Source organism: Drosophila teissieri, chromosome 2L (assembly GCF_016746235.2).
Source record: "Drosophila teissieri strain GT53w chromosome 2L, Prin_Dtei_1.1, whole genome shotgun sequence".
Taxonomy (NCBI): domain Eukaryota; kingdom Metazoa; phylum Arthropoda; class Insecta; order Diptera; family Drosophilidae; genus Drosophila; species Drosophila teissieri.
Genome location: NC_053029.1, coordinates 5,325,953 through 5,344,494, shown reverse-complemented (window position 1 = coordinate 5,344,494; position 18,542 = coordinate 5,325,953). Strand labels below are relative to the sequence as shown.

The window sequence follows — 18,542 nt, the reverse complement described above, 5'->3', positions numbered from 1 at the left end:
TTTAAAAATCCCGCACACTTTTACTAGTAGATAGAAACCGGTACCTCTATTACTCATCGCGTAATCGATTAAATATCGATATCGATGATATTCCGCGGTTCCTGTGATGGCGAAATAGGGCGCAAAATCTTATTTGTGAAATTTTGACCATGGATGGCACTACGACAGCAGAGCAGGATGCGGATAACGTGATCCGAGTCCTGGTGGCCACCGACAACCACCTGGGCTATGGCGAAAAGGATGCGGTGCGCGGCGAGGACAGTTTCACGGCCTTCGAGGAGATCCTGGAACTGGCTGTGTCCGAGGATGTGGACATGATTCTACTGGGAGGCGACCTCTTCCACGACGCGGTGCCCAGCCAGAATACGCTGCACAAGTAGGAATTGTAATGTATTCCTCACTCTATTTTCATTTTGATTGCCCACCAGATGCATTGAACTCCTGCGTCGTTACACCTTCGGCGATCGTCCTGTTTCCCTGGAGATTCTCAGCGACCAGGGACAGTGCTTCTACAATGCCGTTAACCAGTCGGTGAACTACGAGGATCCCAATCTGAACATTGCCATTCCAGTGTTCTCTATTCACGGCAATCACGACGATCCCAGTGGCTTCGGTCGCCTGAGCTCCCTGGACTTGCTGAGCACCTCGGGTCTGGTTAATTATTTTGGTCGGTGGACGGATCTTACCCAGGTGGAGATCAGCCCCGTGCTGATGCGCAAGGGAGAGAGCCAATTGGCACTGTACGGACTTAGCCACATCCACGACGGCCGGCTGGCCAGGCTTATCAAGGATTTTAAGGTGAAGTTTAACTGTCCCGAGAATACTGCTAATGGTGAAGACGGCAATGAGTCCAAAGAGGAGGAGGATTGGTTTCATCTGTTAGTGGTACATCAGAACCGCGCCGATCGCGGACCAAAGAACTACCTACCTGAGGACCTGTTGCCATCGTTCTTGCATCTGGTGATCTGGGGTCACGAACACGATTGCCGCATCGAGCCAGAGGAGAATGCTAAGAAGCGCTTCTATGTCTCTCAGCCGGGTTCCTCCGTGCCCACCTCTTTGTCCGAGGGCGAGGCCAAGAAGAAGCACGTGGGGCTGCTTGAGATTTACAAGGGAAAATTCAAGCTAAAGCCGCTGCCGCTAGAGACTGTGCGGCCCTTCGTCTTTGAATCCGTCGTGTTGAACGACCATGCCGAGGAATTAGGACTTGCCGAAGGTGATGCCTCTACCAAGGTTTTTAAATACGCCAAGGAACGAGTGGAGGCAATGATCGAACGGGCGGCAGCCCAACACACCGGTCATCCTAAGCAACCAACGCTGCCGCTCATTCGCTTGCGCCTTCTCTACACAGATGAGTCCTGCATGTTTAACGCAATTCGGTTTGGGGAGACGTTTAGCACTCGGGTGGCCAACGTTCAGGATGTGGTGCAGTTCAGCAAGGTGGTTAAGCGTACCAAAACGGAGGCTGTCAACCTGGACAAAGAGGCATTGCGACGCGCTCTTGAAGCGGATAATGCCACACGCGTGGAGGAGTTAGTGGATCGATATTTCGAAGAGGCCAAGTCGAATAAACCACTAAAGTTATTCCACTCAAAGGCTCTCGCAGAGATGACCTATCGGCTGTTGGAGCAACGGGATGCTGATGCAGCAGAAAATATTGTCAAGTGGGTCGCAATCAAGTATCGAATCACTATATGCATCCTAACCCATTTGAATCTCCAGGTTCTACAAGGAAAAGGCAGTCGATCACCTATTGGAAGCAATGCCAAACGACGAGAACGTCGAAGACGAGCTTGTGAGTTTTAGGGCGCGCCACAAGCACGGGGATCTACTGAAAATGCTCGATACACAGGGCTTGAAAGTAAAGAAAGAAGAAAAGTCCATATCTGAGTTGGGTAGCGCAGCGAACGCTCCCATTGCACCCGCGACGGGACGAGGAGTTGCTAGGGGTCGTGGAACCGCCCGAAGTCGTGCCGCCGCCACAGCTGCCACACGTGGCAAGGGCCAGCTAGATGTGACAGTCGGTAGTACGGTATGAAATGTTAGCCTTACAAGAAACCTGAACATCTTATTGTATTTGCTTCTTTTTGTATCCCAAATAGCGAACCTCCGGCAGGCAGCAAACTCTTCTAAGTAGCGTGATGGGCTCTCGAAATACTGCCAGTTATGTTATATCGGATGATTCCGATTGACCTTGATTCCGGAACCTCAAAGTTTAATAAACATGAGTTTTCTTTTTTATAATCTCTATGAGTACAATTCAATATCGTTTATTATTTGGGCTTCATTCTTAGGGTTCGCGCAATTGCATAATAAATTAGCCTACAACTTAGGAGCTACGTTAAGGTGAACGGCTGCTGTCGGACTCCGCTTGGTCCGACTGGATGTGGATCGGTTCTTTGGTAGTCTAGCTGCATCAAGACTCCGGCGCCAAAAAACGGCGGAGATTTCTCCAGATACCATCATCGCCACTGAGCACACGCCTTACTGCTGGTGGTATTCGTAGTAGTAGCGATACGGATCCACCGAAGAGCTGCCGCCGGCGGCGGTGACGCCCACGCCACCGGCTCCTGCCGCACCACTCGTCTTGGACACGGGCCGGATCACGTATGTGTTGCGTCTGCAGGGAGGCACATGGAAGTAAAGTAATCCTTTTTGATATAGACTCAAAAACTAAACCCTTACCTGTTATGTTCACCGGCATGCACTTGGAAGCTGGTCTCCTCGCTGTGGTCGTGCGAGAAGAGTTTCTTGAGCGCAATGATCCCGGCAATGGTCAGGGCCACTTTACTGATGACGAGAGCCTTGCCGGCGATCGCGGCCAGAGCCTTCAGACCCAAGGGACCAGCGATGCCCATGGCTGTGAGGAGGGCGGCCACCACATACTTGATGTGGCCCCCCTCCTTGTGCTTCTTTTTCTTGTGGCCGTGCTCGCCACGACCCACACTAGCATCACTGCCGCCTCCGTCCATGTCGATTTTAAGCGTGTGCGTCCGCATCAGCTTGTCCGCCTTGGAGAGAAGGGCTCGATCGATGGGCGCCAGGTTGCCAAATTGCCGGGCATCCGTCAGGGAGCCCAGTATGCTCTCCGTTTCGGTCTGGTTTTGCTTCTCCAGCACCAGACCATCCACTATCTTGATGGAGTCCTGGTCCAGGGCTCGACTGAGAGCATGGAGGGCTTTCTGTTTCAGGCAGCCAATGAAGTCGTTCTTGTCTTGGCAATCGTCGTAGACCCTCCTCACAAGTGCCATCTCCGGACCCAAGCCCCAGGCTGATCCCCAATCACCGGGACTGGAGGTAGTTGCGGATTCCGACGCGTTGTGTCGCCTCCTCCTTGGAGTCACTGCCGTTGAAACGGAGGCTACCAACGCCAGGAGCAGCAGCCACTCGACACGCTGCATTGTGGAGTCCTTGCTAACAGATGCGGCTATCCAGAGTTCTGATCTCGAGTGGTGATCTTCGTTGGCTAATATCCGCGTCCACTCGCCGACAATCTGAAGATGCTACTGCAGCGAAATCGCTGGGCGGGCAGAGCTTTTATAAATTGCGATCGAAGATTGCGGCGCACTCAGACGGAAAGAACTGGCGTGCTCAATGGGATGCAGACGGATCTCGGTTGGACCTGGGAGCAGCAGCTACTGCGCCACTGGTGGGCAATTAGCACTGGCCATATTGTGTTATGCGTTCGACCGACTCTCCTTATCGCCGTCGTCTGTGGGCGCTGACATGTTTTCGTTACCCAACCACGGATGGATGCCTGTGCATCGTGTTCAGGTGCCGCGATCGCCGTGGAGCTGCGAAGCTATCCGGCACAAAGTAGCACTTTTCGATTTCTATACGCGCATATGTATGAATGAATGCAAAGGATAGATTTAATATACAATTCAAGAAGTGGATTTCACTTAACTTGAAATAATATTTAAGCCTATCTTAGCTATCTTTATGTCCGAAAAACATGTTTGCTAATGGTATTATGATTATCTGCTTACTTATATAGCAGTTAGCTAGCAAATAGGATATTCTAAAGATTTATTTAAACTAAAGTTAAGGAAAACTGTCCTTAAGGTCCAATATACGCCATTTATAAAATTTTGAATTCTTAAAAGATATTTCTCGATTGCATGTAACAGAACAACAAATACCATCTGTTATACAAAATATTATAATTTGTTATACAAATCCACGGGTAATTATGTTACCTAGTTCCATAATTCAAGTGACCACTGTAGGTGCTCCCCAAAAAGCGATCACTGGAGCACTAGAACACCGGAACTGCCCAGATATTCCGAATGAAATACACATAAATCAGTGCTTAGAAATGAGAGTAGAATTAGTGCCAAGAGTAATCATAAGCATATGGTCAGTAGGATCTGAAAAAGCAGTAGATGCCAGCTGTTCGCCGGAGGCAACAACCGATCCACACACTATATCTCAGTAATAACTTATACTATTTAACGATGCGTGCAGCGGAGTGATTAAATCGCCTTCGGCTACTGCCCCCTGGTTTGGGCTCTTGGACTGGGATCTCCGCTGGAATCTTAGCCGGCACAGGGGGAGAATGCTTGTATGTGTAGTCCGCAAATTGGTTATCATAAATTGCAACTGCTGCTTTTGGGCGGAGCAGGGGAATCCCCGTCGATGCCGTGCAGTGATCGCTGCACATTTGGCTCACTGGCCCACTCACTCACTGGGTGAAATTGAGTTGGTGGCTACAGCCAAGTAATTTTCTTTTCTGCGCACAAACTGTGAAAATCCAGCGGGTGTTTTCCAGCCTTGGCAAGATCACAGCCCATGTGGCCAACTGGTGACAGTTAATCGCAGTGAAAAGTGACTGAGACACTTTCGCCCGGTTAGCTTTTCCACCCGGATAACGCTAATTTCTCTAATTAGGCAAATTGGCGTTACAAACGTTCATAAATTAACTTTGTTCCGAAAAAACTTTAGGGTATGATTTTCTTAGGAATTTAATGCAATTTACCATTTATTAATTACTACATATACATACTGGCACATTTTATTCCAAATAGCGAACCTTTTTTCTAGTTTCCTTAATTATAGAATATTGTGAATAACTTAAGTATTAAATTGATCAAATAACTAAAGAGCACATATGATTCAAAGAGAAGAATATATATTTGTAAAAACATCTACCAAAAGTACTTCCTTATTTTGAGAGTTCTTAACTCTGAGTTATGTTTTTACCATAAATAGATAGTTATAATGTAGTTTATTATTCAGTTTAAGTCATTAACAATGCCATTAAAGTGGATGTGTTACTCTCTGTACTTTTTGTTATTAACAAAACCACTGGCTGACAAAGTAAACATATAGAAGTCACCTATATACACACATGTCTATATATCTACAGATGCACATATGAGTGCCACGCACACGAATCCTCTGCTCAAGAGGGCGTAAATAATTTAATACATCAAGAAAATTGGAAACGAAAGTTTCTTTGTTTTGGTTTTGGCGTGGCCGCAGCCAACTTTTAGTTTCGGTGCTCGCAGATAGCTGGGAATCCACCCAAAAAGGACGACTGGGCGAATGGACAATTGTGCGATTTATTTGCACATTTCGGCAGACCATTTGGGATTCCTGGGGCGGTTGGGCGCTCTTATCGTCAATAATCATCATATGCTCAAATTTTTGGCCGCTTAATTGGAAAATTGTTGTTGTTCTTGCGATACGCCTGAGCGATTGGATGATTGGGTGATTGGATGGCCAGGATCCGGATGGATATGGATGGATAAATGGATGATTGGTTTGGCTGCCGAGTGCCGATTGATTGATGGCCTCCACATTGTTCTGCGGCCTTGTTGTGATAATATTTGCTCAGCGCCAGTTTGATTGGCATTTTGGCCAAGTGCCTTGTGGTTGGTTGGCTTGCATCATTGCGGCACGTTCAAAAGTTAATAATGCTGCAAGATCATACTTTCTTATTTAATAATTATGGCTGTTAAGAAATACTTCATTTCTGTAATAACAGATTGGTACTTTTATAATATGATATCAAACAATATTATTAGTTAAATTGCTTTGCTTATAGCACATAATTATATTAATAATTTCTGTTGTGGAAACCATTTTATTATGTTCAATGGAGGAACTTTTTTTGTAATTTGCTTCGCATTGAGCTACTGCGCAAAATCAGAAAAGCTCGTCGAGGGTGGAATATGAGTTCATATCTCGTCATATTTCATAACACCCACTTCCCGCACTTCCTGCGTTTTGTGGTTGCGACTCCTTTGTGGGCGTGTGGGTAGCGATGATTGCTAGCCAGTTCAAAATGGCGACGGACCTTGGGGATTATTTTCCCCGGACTCGAGGATGCACTACCGGTTCTTTGAAGTTTTTCGTTGAATTGGCAAATGACAGGCGGCGGAATGGGGGGTGGAAAGGGGGGATAACTCCTCTTGAGTGTGCACCACGTTGGAAAATGCTCTAATATCAAAAGAAGTCGAAACCACAAAGAAGAAATCTCAGCGGCAAATTTTCAGCTACATCAAATCATCGAGTCCCGTATCCGTACTCGCATCCGTATCCTTGGTCGTGTGCCCGTATCTGGGCCCTGTTTGCACCTGCACCCCTCCCCTCTGTAGTCCACCCCACAGTGGCCCTGCTTAGACAAAGAATTTCCCCCATTTTCAAACTTCACGTCGCCTTGCTCTGGCGACTGCGGTTCGTTCGCCTGCTGCCAACTTTCAACTTTCAACTACTTGCAAAGTTTTCACATTTTAAATTTGTTGGCTTGTTGCTTGTGCTCCGATTTTTCTGCTGCCATCTTCCTTTTCCTCCAAAAGTTTCTTTGTTTTTCTTGGTGCTGTTCTTGAGTGCTGGTCGCAATTTAACAGTGGAATTTAGACGTAAGCGTACTTCAAAAATATTCCTATAGTTATCGGGTGTTTGGCTAAAATAGCAGCATATTACTGCAGTTTTTTACTCGCATAAATTATAAATAGTAATAATTTTCCTTAGCATGATTAGGATTACATATAAATAATATATAACAAAGTCATCTTTGTTCTGCTGTTAATTTGTAATATTTTTTTATTTCCCAATTGTGATAAGGACAAGAAATGAGTTCTAACAAACTGTATTTATACTTTACAAAAGGAGAGCACTTCTCTTGTGTGTATGCAAGTTACCTTTAGTTACGAACCTTTTGTACATATTTGAGTGAAGAGACAGATTTGTGGATATCCTTATTTTGTTGCCCCCATGAATATAAAAGAGCGTTGTACCTTTGCCCTGGACCAAACTCAAATATGCCAGGATATGGGCTGGCTACTACGGATCCTGCTCCTCCTCCTTCGGACTTTGCCACATGCTGCGGTCTTGGCCAAATTTGCTTGCACTACATATTTTGAAGTTTACCTTCAGGATACTTCGGGATACTTCAGCATACTGTATGTACATATATCTAATAAGCTCGGGAAATCCCCATCCTTGGTGCGCCACGGTGTCGATGGTTCCTTTGTCTCCCTCATCGTCGTTATCGATTGCGCAGCGAGTTGAGCTGGAAAAATGTTTTCGCTTTATCTGCGCGGTGGGCGTGGCAGTGGGAGGAGGTGATGGTGGAGAAAAATAAATTGTTGCAAACACAAACAGAAATATAATTTTGTTGCCTCGCATCGCATCGCATCGCATCGCATGGCATGGCATCTACATGGGCCACATATTTATGGCATGCCAGCACGTACGCGATATATTGCAACCCAATCGCTAGACGAGAAGCGGCGGAGGGCTCTTATTTATTTGGTAAACTTCGTTTATATCGCACACAAACCGAACCAAAAACGAACCCAACTGGGTTCCCCCATTCAGCGCGCAGGGAAAGCGAAACAGAAAGCGAAACACCAACAAACGACGCCATGTTGAATGCGACGCAGTGGGCGGTGGGCGGTGGGCGGTGGTTTGGGGGTGGGGTGTTGGTGGGAGGTCCTGTGGGTGGTCGTCACCATCATAAAAGCCTTGGCTGGCACCCAGGACTCGTGTACCCACTGTTTGTTATGCTTGTCAAGCATTTTGCGCGGTACCGTCTAACGATATTTCGATTTTGATATCCTTGGGTGTTATCGTTAAATGTCTGTCTGGGTGATAGAAGGGGGAGTGGGGGGAGGGGGGTTACTTGGGGGTGGCAGGCGGACCCACAATGTATACAATGTGCCATGTTGATTATGGTCTCATTTTTGGTATTTACTTTTCATCGGCATTATTTCGCACTCGAAGAAAAAGTGACAGTCTTCTTTAAGAACAACTCAAACAAAGATGAAACATATATGTACTTACATATGAAGTACTACAAACATTTGTAATTATGCAATGTAATATTACTAATATTTCATATTGTAAGATAACATCTTAAGTACGGATCTACATATATTTTTTACAAAAATATTAGGAATCATAATGGTGTTTGAGCCTTGATGATCTTGAAGGCTTTTAAAATCTCCACAGATATTCCGAGTAAATTATGATAAGTAGCTTAATTATTTCTCTCCTCTTTTGTGCAATTTTAATGATCCTGCCAGAGGAACGGGAGACTCATGACACCTCTCCCATACTCTAAATAATCGATGCATCCTGACCATGGTCATGTGGTCATGTGCGAGACTCTTAAATTAGCACTCAAATGTGTCAAGAAGCCAGCATCATTATTCCACGAACCTAAGACCCTCGTCCACGTCTCCGATTCGCTCCAAATTATGCCTGTATGTGCGGACTTTTTGACATGGGTCGGTCGGTCGTGGCATCTGTATATATGCCATCATATGTCATAATTATAGCTGCTCCACTCCAGCTCGGCATCCTTGGATGCCCGGGAAGCTGCTCCACTTTCTGCCCAGATATTGATAATTGGCCCAGAAGTATGACCAACTGCGCCTGCGGCTGGCCAAGTCTAGACGAAAAGTGTCGGTTTTGAATATTTTGACAGTTGGCACTTGATGGGTCCAATTGGACATAGATTAAATAAATTTGAACAGCTCAAGGGCAACACGAGTATTTTTTTATGACCCAACAACCTTGTGAACTTTTGTTAAGGAAATAAAAGTGTTAAGTAAACTTCCTGAACACGGAAGGAATCTTGGATTGCTATACAATTGCATTCATAAAAGTTTGCTTTATTTGGTTTAAAAATCCTCTGAAGCGTTGTCCTTATAAACAAAAACTATGCGATGCAATCCTCCAAAGATTAGCAACCTTAAATGGAGGCACCTCAACTTATCACCGAGATGGTGATGTGGTGCAGAGAACTGCTCCAAGTTGGGGCTCGAAGGGAAGTTGGTTGGTAAACCCATTAAGCGGCAGCCGACCGATAAACTCCACCTGGAGCACGCGATGCTCTGTCCGGATGTGATTTATGTGGCTTTTAGGATATTTTATTAAAATGCATATTCGTTGCTCGGATGTCACCGACGGCCGCCGTTCAGTGTTTATGATTTTCATAAGCTCGCCGTCCATTGGCCAGTGGCTACTGGAGCATCCATTGCTGCCAGCGATGGTAACCAGGAGAAGTGGTTCCTGTTTGCCGGCCAGGTTGTACGTCATAAATTGTCACCGTCGGCTGAGACCCATGCCCGATCCCAATCCCATACCCATACCCATAGCCATACTCATTCCCATTCTCATGCCCAATCCCAATGCCATAGCCAGTCGCAGTGTCAGGTGAAGATACTGTATCTGATCGCTGCGACCGTTGCGGGTCATAAACAAGCGGACCGGCGACCAGGTCCTCGGATCTGGCCTGGTTCCCTCCTGGCCACCATTGCTGCGCTGGCCTGGCTTCCTTTTGGCTTTAATTAAAGCAGCTTGCCCCGTCTCGTCTTCATTTTTGTATCTTCTGCCTGCGCAGAAGTTGTATCTTTTCGGTTGAGGGGGGAAAAAAAAGGCGAAACAAGCGAAACAGTCATCAGCGTTCGCTGGGGCTTAGAGCGGATTCGTTTATCAGTTTATTTAAATTTTCCTCGCATGTATCGTGCATTTGGCATTTGGGGTGGGTGGCTCGTATTTATGCCCATAATCAGGGCGCATGGAATCCCGTTAAGTCGCGTCATAAGGCGGTTCGCCATTTTCGCTTATCGTCATCTGAGTCTTCCCAGTCTTCCAGTCTTGGATTCAGATTCGGTTACATGCCATCTACAGCGCCGCCCCCAAAACGACTGAGCCGACTGAGTTTTATTGTTGCCTCTGAGAAATTGGATTCGTATCTGTGGCACACATCCACATTTATTCAGATACACATAAGCCCACGCCCACACGTACAGTTTATGGCAACTCATATCTGAAAGATATAAAAGTGAGGACCTTCAATGCAAGAAAGCATCTTCAGCTATACAAAATAGCAGATGGAGACACGGAAAGAAATGATTCAGCAAAATATTGCAATGATATATTACGTAAAAAAAACTATGATTATTGGCGCCAAATATCTTATAGATCTTAAAGATATGTCAGTTTACAAATCTCATTGCTTCATTTAGAGAGCAATGTATATTTAAGATATTTGTTATTATGCAAATGCTGATGAGTTTGTTGATTTTAGGACTACCAATGCTTAAATTTATTTATAGTATTAAAAAAATAAGCAAGTTGCTTGTGCATTTGTTCAGAAAACAAACCGATAAAGGATAAAGTCGAGCCAGAGAAAAGCCCGCCATTTTGTAAGGAAATCTTGGCGAGCGACAAGAACGTCGAAGAAAAATGATAATAAAATAACGCAAATATGGCAGAGGGAAATGCTCGTTATGTGAGGATTTTCTTGTCTCCCCCCCTCGAATTTTCCCCTTCCTCTCCCCATCCACCATTTGATTTTTATTTCATGTGTTTGCCACATAAGCGGCTTAAGTGGCAGCAGACTGGGGATAGATAGGGCTCCAGGCATATGTAAATACATATATGGATTTACATAAAAACACACTCGTCCGTGTGTGTGAGTGTGTCTGTGTGTGTGTGTGTGTGTGGGTTTGTACATGCTTGGTATGCCATATCAAAGGCAAAAGGATCAGGCATAATGCCGACGTCGCCGCATGTGCCATAATTTGCAGAAAAGTGCCAGAACAGCCACCCAACCACACGGCTCCAATCCAATTCCAATTCCATACCCACTGCCACTGCCACTGGCACTGCCACCCAACCACTGGCTGGCATTAAAATGCCTTTCGAACAAGGATAACATTTTCGCCTTCTTACAGGACGAGGGGCATAGCGTATGTACGTACGTCTGTATGTATGTATATGGCACATGGGGCGAAATGGGTGCATGCCATAAAAACAATAGCGCACATAAATTTTGCACAAATATATAAAGTATGCAAAAAGGCATAAAAACGAATAAAAACCAACGAATGTGGGGTTTTCCGGCAAATGAGCTGCTGGGGGGAGAATGAAAAACACACTCCCACAAACTCACATTCACGAGAATCGTAAAACATAAGTAAGGATACGAAATATTTGCGAATTCGTTGGGTTTATTTTTCTCATTTCCCCGTTTCGAGTTCGTTCCAATTCGCACTGATTTCGCAGGAATTTTAACGAGGTCCGCCATGGAGGACTTCATGGTGGGAACTCATGCAAAATGGTAATTGGGGTATATTGTACTTTTAAGGATTTCACACCAAAAGCAGTAAAGACATAACGTGTATAAACCCATAGTAGAAAAATTGATGTTATTATTGAAGATGTAAGATGCAAACAAATTTGGAAATATGATGTGAAACATGAAAGCACCGTTTTCTCATTGTATAAGCATTTTAATTTAGGTATTTATACCAAATTATTTCTCTTCTAATTACACTTAAAATCATTGCTGATTTTTCCATATGTTCCTATCAAGTAAGCTATCGATTCGCCGCTTATCTCAACCTTTTGAACTCATCATATTTGCGTAATGACACCAGCATCATACATCCAGGCAGCCAGGACATTTTCAAATCGGGGATATCAATCTACTGCATTAGTCGAGGCAATCGGAACAAATGCGATTGCCGCAGGGGCATTCACGCATCTCCATCTTCCTGCACGGGGTCACAGATGTTGGCATTTGCCGGAGTCATCGGCGTCACCCGGTAATTGGACATCGACAGCGGTTCAAGTGCTGCGTTCCTCCTCCTAAATTCACCCCTCACCTCACGTAATTGTGATTTTCCGTGTTTTCCATTTGATTTTTCCTTGTTTTCCTTTCGCTTTCCTCCCCGTCCGCCGGAGTTTGCCCAAGTGCATGAATTTGTCGTTTTCAGAAATTTATGCTTTTTAGTTTATTGCTGGTTCGAGGTGGTGGAGAGGTGGTGGAGGGCATGGAGGGTGTGGAGGGTGTGCCGGCATAGTTTTATGAGTGGACCTTGTGTGCCTGGCCATCACAAAAGAGCGTCCCTGGCCAGGACCAGTCCATGTGTAATTGGGAATTTATTAGTCGCTAGAGACTCATTTACATTTCTTGCCGTGTAGGAGGAGTGGGCGTCGGGAAAGGACGATGAGTGGGTGTGTGGACTTTGTCCATCGAAGAGCAGCTGTAATTATTAGCCATTCTTTTATTTATGGCTAACAAAGTTTTGATTTATCCCAGACAAGTCGGATTCTCAAGACGAATGCCTGCAACTTGGCCCATAAATATACGAAATTGTCTAACGTGCTTTCTTATAGCACTGATTTATTTGCTAACTGCCAGTCATAAAGTATGGAGCTCGCACCTAACCGTCAATTCAATAACCTTTTGCCAACAATTAACTTGCTTGTACAGTAACTGCAAGTTACACGTGTTCTATTAATTTCTGTAGTTTACTTGTATTTTAATGTTAAAAAACCCATACTTAAATTCAGCTGAACGCAAGCTTAACTTGTCCGTCATACGTTTAATTTAAGCCTCGAATTGGTGGACTCCTGAAGGTCCTTGTTAATGGACGACGTGCTCGCCGGGTCACGCATAATCTTATTAAGCGCCGGACACCAACTTCATTCCCGTTTCGATTGAAAGGCGGTGAAGAAATTTCAACAACGTCACCAATTTCCGGCAATTATTTCGAATGTCGGTTGATTTAATTTATTCGTTGCTCAAAATTAAAACCAAACCAAAACAAAGAAATCCCCTTGTCCAAGTCGAGCGACATTGTAAACAGGCCACATCCCATTTCCCCACGTTATCCCCATCTCCATTCCCATTCCCATTTCCATTCCCATTCCGTCGAAGGTCCTGCTCCGGTTTGGATCCCAATCCCCTCCTCCTCTATCGCCCGCTGGGTTTGTTGGTTTGTTGGCGCGATTTTTCATCCCAGACGCAATTGGTTTTCAATTCAGGACCATGTAATCCCCCAGCTCCATGGGATATTTCTGGGGATTTATGTTGTTTTTTTTTGTTTCCCCGCTAGACGAGGATTCTGGAGTGGGTTCCGTGCATATTATTAGCCAGCGCCGCGTGACTGTGAGTTCAACTTTTAATCGAATGCACATAATTGCCAAAATAAATCAATCAATTCGGCTCGGCTGCCTCCTAATGAATACTGACAGTAGCCAAGTCATTCCCACTCTCGAACTCCGTTTAAGTCCAGTTCCTATTGCCTGCATCGCATGTGGGCCATTTGCATAAATTTAATTTGACAATTTGTCAGCCAAAGTCCCATTCTAAATGCCTGTTCTGGAAATTACAATACCATATCTTATATTTCGTATAGCTTATATCTCTTATATATGCTGTGTACTTTTTCGGAAAATGACAAAGTTAATCCAGGGGCTGAATCAATCTGGGGACAGGGCAACCTTAAACGACTTGGTTTACGTGTCATTTGACTCGGCAAGAAGGGTTGCCCGTGTAATGCTGCGTCTTGGGTGAACATAAACATCCGTGTACCCGTCCGATAGTGATCTCCGCCTGACCCGACACCCCGCTCCTCCAGTTCCTCCAGTTGCTCCAGTTTCTCCAGTCACGTGCCACCGAAGTCGCGCCTCCGTCTCGTTTTGTAATCCGCGAGATATGGCCTCGACGACACGCTCCCACCGACTTACTGGGCGCCCATTATGAAAATGACAAATGGAGCGCAAGTGTCCGCCTCCCCGGCGTAAATGGAACGGGGTGAGATCCGGTGAAGATCCCGGAACGCGTGAGGGATTACGTGTCAAAGGATTAAAGACAACACGAACTCCGGTGTTCCCACCTCGCAGCTTAATTCCGATAGCAATTGATTTACCATCTCTGGGAATTCGAAAGATAGCTATCATAATGGAAACGGCTGAGAAAAGGGTTTGGGTAACTTAATATAACTATGATTTGATCTTGGAAAATGCAGGAAATAGCATTAGTTTTAAGGCAAGCAACTGTGAGTTCCTAGTTTGGCATGGTTTGAAGTCAATAGTTTAAATGATAGCTACGATTTCCCACCTTCTATTCAAGTCATTATCTAATATTTTTATATTTTGTATATATTAAAAGTTTCCAGAATAACTATACTGCAATTAATAATTTAGGAAAATTAATCAAATGTTGAACAAATCGTCGAAAAAATAACAAACTTTATAAATTGTCAAGTTTTAAAGGCGGAACACCCCGCTGTGTAAAAAACGCTGGCAAACAAATTTGTGTTAAAATTTCAACCATAATTTGCCGACACCGAAAAGCACAAGGAGGACTCCGGATGCCGTGGGGTGCCAGGACTGAGTTGCCGGAACTGACGAGGACGTTATTAGCCGCAGGGGGAGTTGAAGATGAAGTCGGGAAAAGGCACTATACCTTTACCTTAGGGGGTTGGTTTTGGTTTTTTTTTCCAAAGCACTGCGGCCGTCCACAATTGAATTTTGAAAAAAACTGAAAACGCATTTTTTAAAATGACAAACAAACGCAATGAAAAGTGAAAGGGAAATAAACACAAACAACGGAGGCGAAGGAAAACAAAGTAACCTGAGACCGATTGCGAGTTCAAACGACTGATGATGACGATGATGAGGCTACGAATGGTGGGGTGGCTCTGGTTTTCGGAATCCAGAATCTGCAATCTGATAGAGAATAGAGAATAGGACGACCCGCAAGGGGGTGTGAAAACGAAATAAGTATAAACAAATAGAAGCGCGCAGTAGGCAGCTCAATTTGAACAAAGTCAAATGGCCTGGGAGACAAGGGTTCTCGTTTTTTTTTACCCCGGATATCCAAACTCTGCATTTTGGCAATTATAGTTGCGTAACTTATATACATGCATTTCGCAAGGCATTGAACAAACAAAAGACTATTATCAATCAGTTTTACAGGGGTATTTATAATATTATCCTGGCAGGTTCTCAGTTCTGGCTTGAAAAAGTTATGGGAGGATTCGAAAAGTTGAGAAAAACTTGCAGTGCTAACTAATATTGTATATAAAATATCCAACGATTTTTTATAAAATTTTTATATTTTATATATTTATAGGCATAAGTTTTATCTTTCTTTATTTCAATTTTTGCAATTGTTCGGCCTTCTGAATGGACTTTAAATAAAGTTTAAATAAAGTGTTGCGAATTCGAGTTCGCTATCGGTTGCAGAACCGCAGATGTCCGGCAAGCAACGATTTTCCATTGCGACGGCAGGCGGTCTCATTAAGGCGCCAAAGTGTTGGCCAATTGCGGAGGGGGGGCGGTAAGTGAGGGGCGTGTCCTGGGCCGCGGGCATATATCACGTCGTTTAATAACTAATAAACGCCATCGCTCAAGTGGCAGCTGTCAGCTTGTCAGCGGCGTGCGAGGAGCGTGAAATTGTCGCAAGAGGACAGGACCAGGAGCAAGGGTCAGGAAGTCAGAGCAGGACGTGGCCGAGAACAAGGACAGCACAGCGGTCGTTGCAAGTAAAAAACACCCCAGAGGAATCCATCAGTTTTCGTGATTTCCGTATATTAAGTCATCATTTTCGGTCCCAGTTCAGCAGCAGCAGCTCCCTTGGGGAAAGTCCGGCTCATTCGGGGAAAAACTTAAAATTGAAGCTGGGACCATCATACCATCATCATAATGGTGGATGAATCTCGTGTCCGCGCTGTCTGATTACAAGAAAAGTTAAGTGCTGCCAGGAAAATGGGGGGAGTTCACAGCTCGGGGATCGTTTTCTTGTCCATGTTTCATTAGTGGTTAATGTCGGACAAAATGGGGAAGATATCAGGATGTTTTTGGGGAAGGGAAGCTATATTTTAGAGTGGTAAGTGGATACTAGTTCTTGATATTGTAAAGCATACTTCGGTGTGAGTTGCATACATCTGATTTGAAAGTGTAACTCCAGCTTGTAACTATTTCTGTTTTACCTAAAAGTATGTTACAACAACTATTGCTTTCGCTATCTTCATTGAGTTACAACTGAAAATATTAGAAAACAGGTGCTTAATTGCAATACATTTTTTTGAATATCTAATCAGTAAAAGGTAAGGGAAGCCATCTTTCGATGCCTGACAGCTCGTCATCCATTACGATGAGCTACAACAAATGCACTCATTTGCTTGCAGGTGTCTAAGCCCACCACCACCCACCAAGACCTTTGGCCCCGGGGGGAGCACTCTAATGCGTCAAAATCCTTCAACTTTTCGCAGCCTTTGAGCACAATGCGGTGGGCGAAGGGGCGTGGCTGGTGCTGAAGAGCCCTTGAGCGCTGCTCTGAAAACAAAAACAAAAGTAGAGCTTCCTCACAATGAGGGCACACAAAAAATCGCAGAGAGTGAGAGAGAAAGACTGGCGAAAGTATTTGAATTGACAAGTGCCATCAAAATAGAAGCGGAATTAAATTTATCATGCCAAGTGGTGGCTTGGCGCGTTGGGTGGCGTAAGGTGAGGCGGGAAAAACCGGAAAAGCCATGGCGCTATCAAGAGCTATGTCAGGGGATGAAAGTGTTCATCGGGCGGTTGGAGCTGGAGCGGCGGCGTCATCGATCAACTCGAGCGGAAGACAGTTCCGCCGGAAGGAAGGCGAACTTTTAAATATTGAATAATATGTTTTCCTTTCCTACGAACCCCCCAGCCACGCCCCTTTTTGACTTGGCTCGTTTTGGTTGCCAAAAACTTGGCATAATGATGGGGCGCATGATGAGCGCAATCTTGACAGCTCTGCACAGTGGTACCAGCTTACTTATAATTATTTAACAGCAAATATAAAGTAAAAAAAAATTAATATAATCTGTAAGCATTGAAAATAGTGTAATAAATACCGTGCAATTCAGAAAATTTTATGTAATATAAATCAGAAATGCATTTATACATTATTTGTATAATATTCACAAGGTGCCTCTTTAGTTCTAATAGAAAAGAAAAGCCTGCTAAATCGATCAGCATGCAGATGATGATGACGACAATGACGATACACTTTCGGATTGTTGGGCAAACAAGGCGGTGCAAACTCCAACTCCAAAAGTGGAGAAGGCTGAAGGACATGTATATCCCCATCATATAAGCATGGCAACGAGCACAGGATAAATACGAAATGGGATGGAAAGCTGTGATATTTGAAACGCTGCCACTTGTATGTATTTGCAACGCCACCGGGCGCCGTTTATATTACGGCATATTTTGAATGGGCTTTTTAATTTGTATTTAATTTCATAATTAGAGCTGAGCTGCGACACGTTCCGCTTTTACTCGAATTACGCAGCCAGCCACGTGACTCCATTTCTACGCAGACACCCGAGTTGCTCTCCAGTGAATCGTGTTAAATGTAATCCGCTTAGCGTTCATAATTTCGGCTAGTATGTACGGCCAGGACCTCTGGATCGTATGGAATAATTCCAGGACCAAACATTTTTCCCAGGCGCCTGCAAATGTGTCAAGAGGAGAGGGGATCCTGTCTGAAATATGGCCTCGCATTGGGCCTTTCAATGTAAACATCGCTGGAGAAGTGGACAAATCGTTCAACTAAAAACGACAGCAATCAAACAAAATTGAATATCAGCGGAAATGGAAACGGAAGCGCCAAAAATCGACAGCAGCAACTGGCGGGAAAAAACTGATGGAAAAAAAGCGGATGTCAGGCTGACATTTGGGACATTTGGGGCTGGAATCTGGGCAGTACGGATTGCGGGGGCTCACGGCAATTGTTACGTGTCAATAACTGCAATAAAAAAACGCAACTGCAACAGCATCCAAGCCCCCTTGTTTCCCCCCTCACCACCCCCCTTTCTCCGGCCGACTGCGCCTCAATAACTCTGCAACTCAAATCAAAATCAACGTTGCATTTCAATTGCGAAATTGCCAACTGCCAAACGTCCACATCCGCTCATCAATCGCCACCGGGAAAAATCGTGCTCCACGGATTCCACGTTCATGGATTCGCTTCACCTTTGTGTCCCCGCCTCGGATTTGCGAGCTGGAGAATATTAAAATAAATGTCCATCAGTTAGTTATTCCAGCGAGTTATTTGTTTCGTTCGAGATTAAATTAAACTAGGCCCTGAATGGCCTGCTAGCTGGATGGGAATCTATTTCGTTGGCAGGGAATCATTTTTCATAGCCAACTTTCGAGCTTGAACAGAAAATGTTCATATATTTAATTTAACTAGACATAGTTATCTAGTGAAATAATATCAGTTAGCAGAATCAGCCGTCTACTTAGATTAT

General features: G+C 44.6%; 2 protein-coding genes across 2 annotated transcripts; one reads left to right on the top strand and one right to left on the bottom strand.

The window, feature by feature from the left end:
* Positions 1-86: 86 nt before the first annotated feature.
* Positions 87-2,244, top strand: LOC122622851 (double-strand break repair protein MRE11). Its single transcript, XM_043801439.1, has 4 exons — positions 87-376; positions 429-1,664; positions 1,723-2,032; positions 2,103-2,244. Exons 1-4 carry the CDS (start codon positions 150-152, stop codon positions 2,190-2,192), a joined length of 1,863 nt encoding a protein of 620 aa, XP_043657374.1. The 5' UTR covers positions 87-149; the 3' UTR covers positions 2,193-2,244.
* A 240-nt stretch (positions 2,245-2,484) lies between these two features.
* On the bottom strand, positions 2,485-3,401 carry LOC122626727. The gene is made up of 2 exons (XM_043807096.1): positions 2,686-3,401; positions 2,485-2,620 (listed from the first exon to the last, which is right to left on the bottom strand). The coding sequence occupies exons 1-2, from the start codon at positions 3,399-3,401 to the stop codon at positions 2,485-2,487; spliced, it is 852 nt and encodes a 283-aa protein (XP_043663031.1).
* Positions 3,402-18,542: the final 15,141 nt, after the last annotated feature.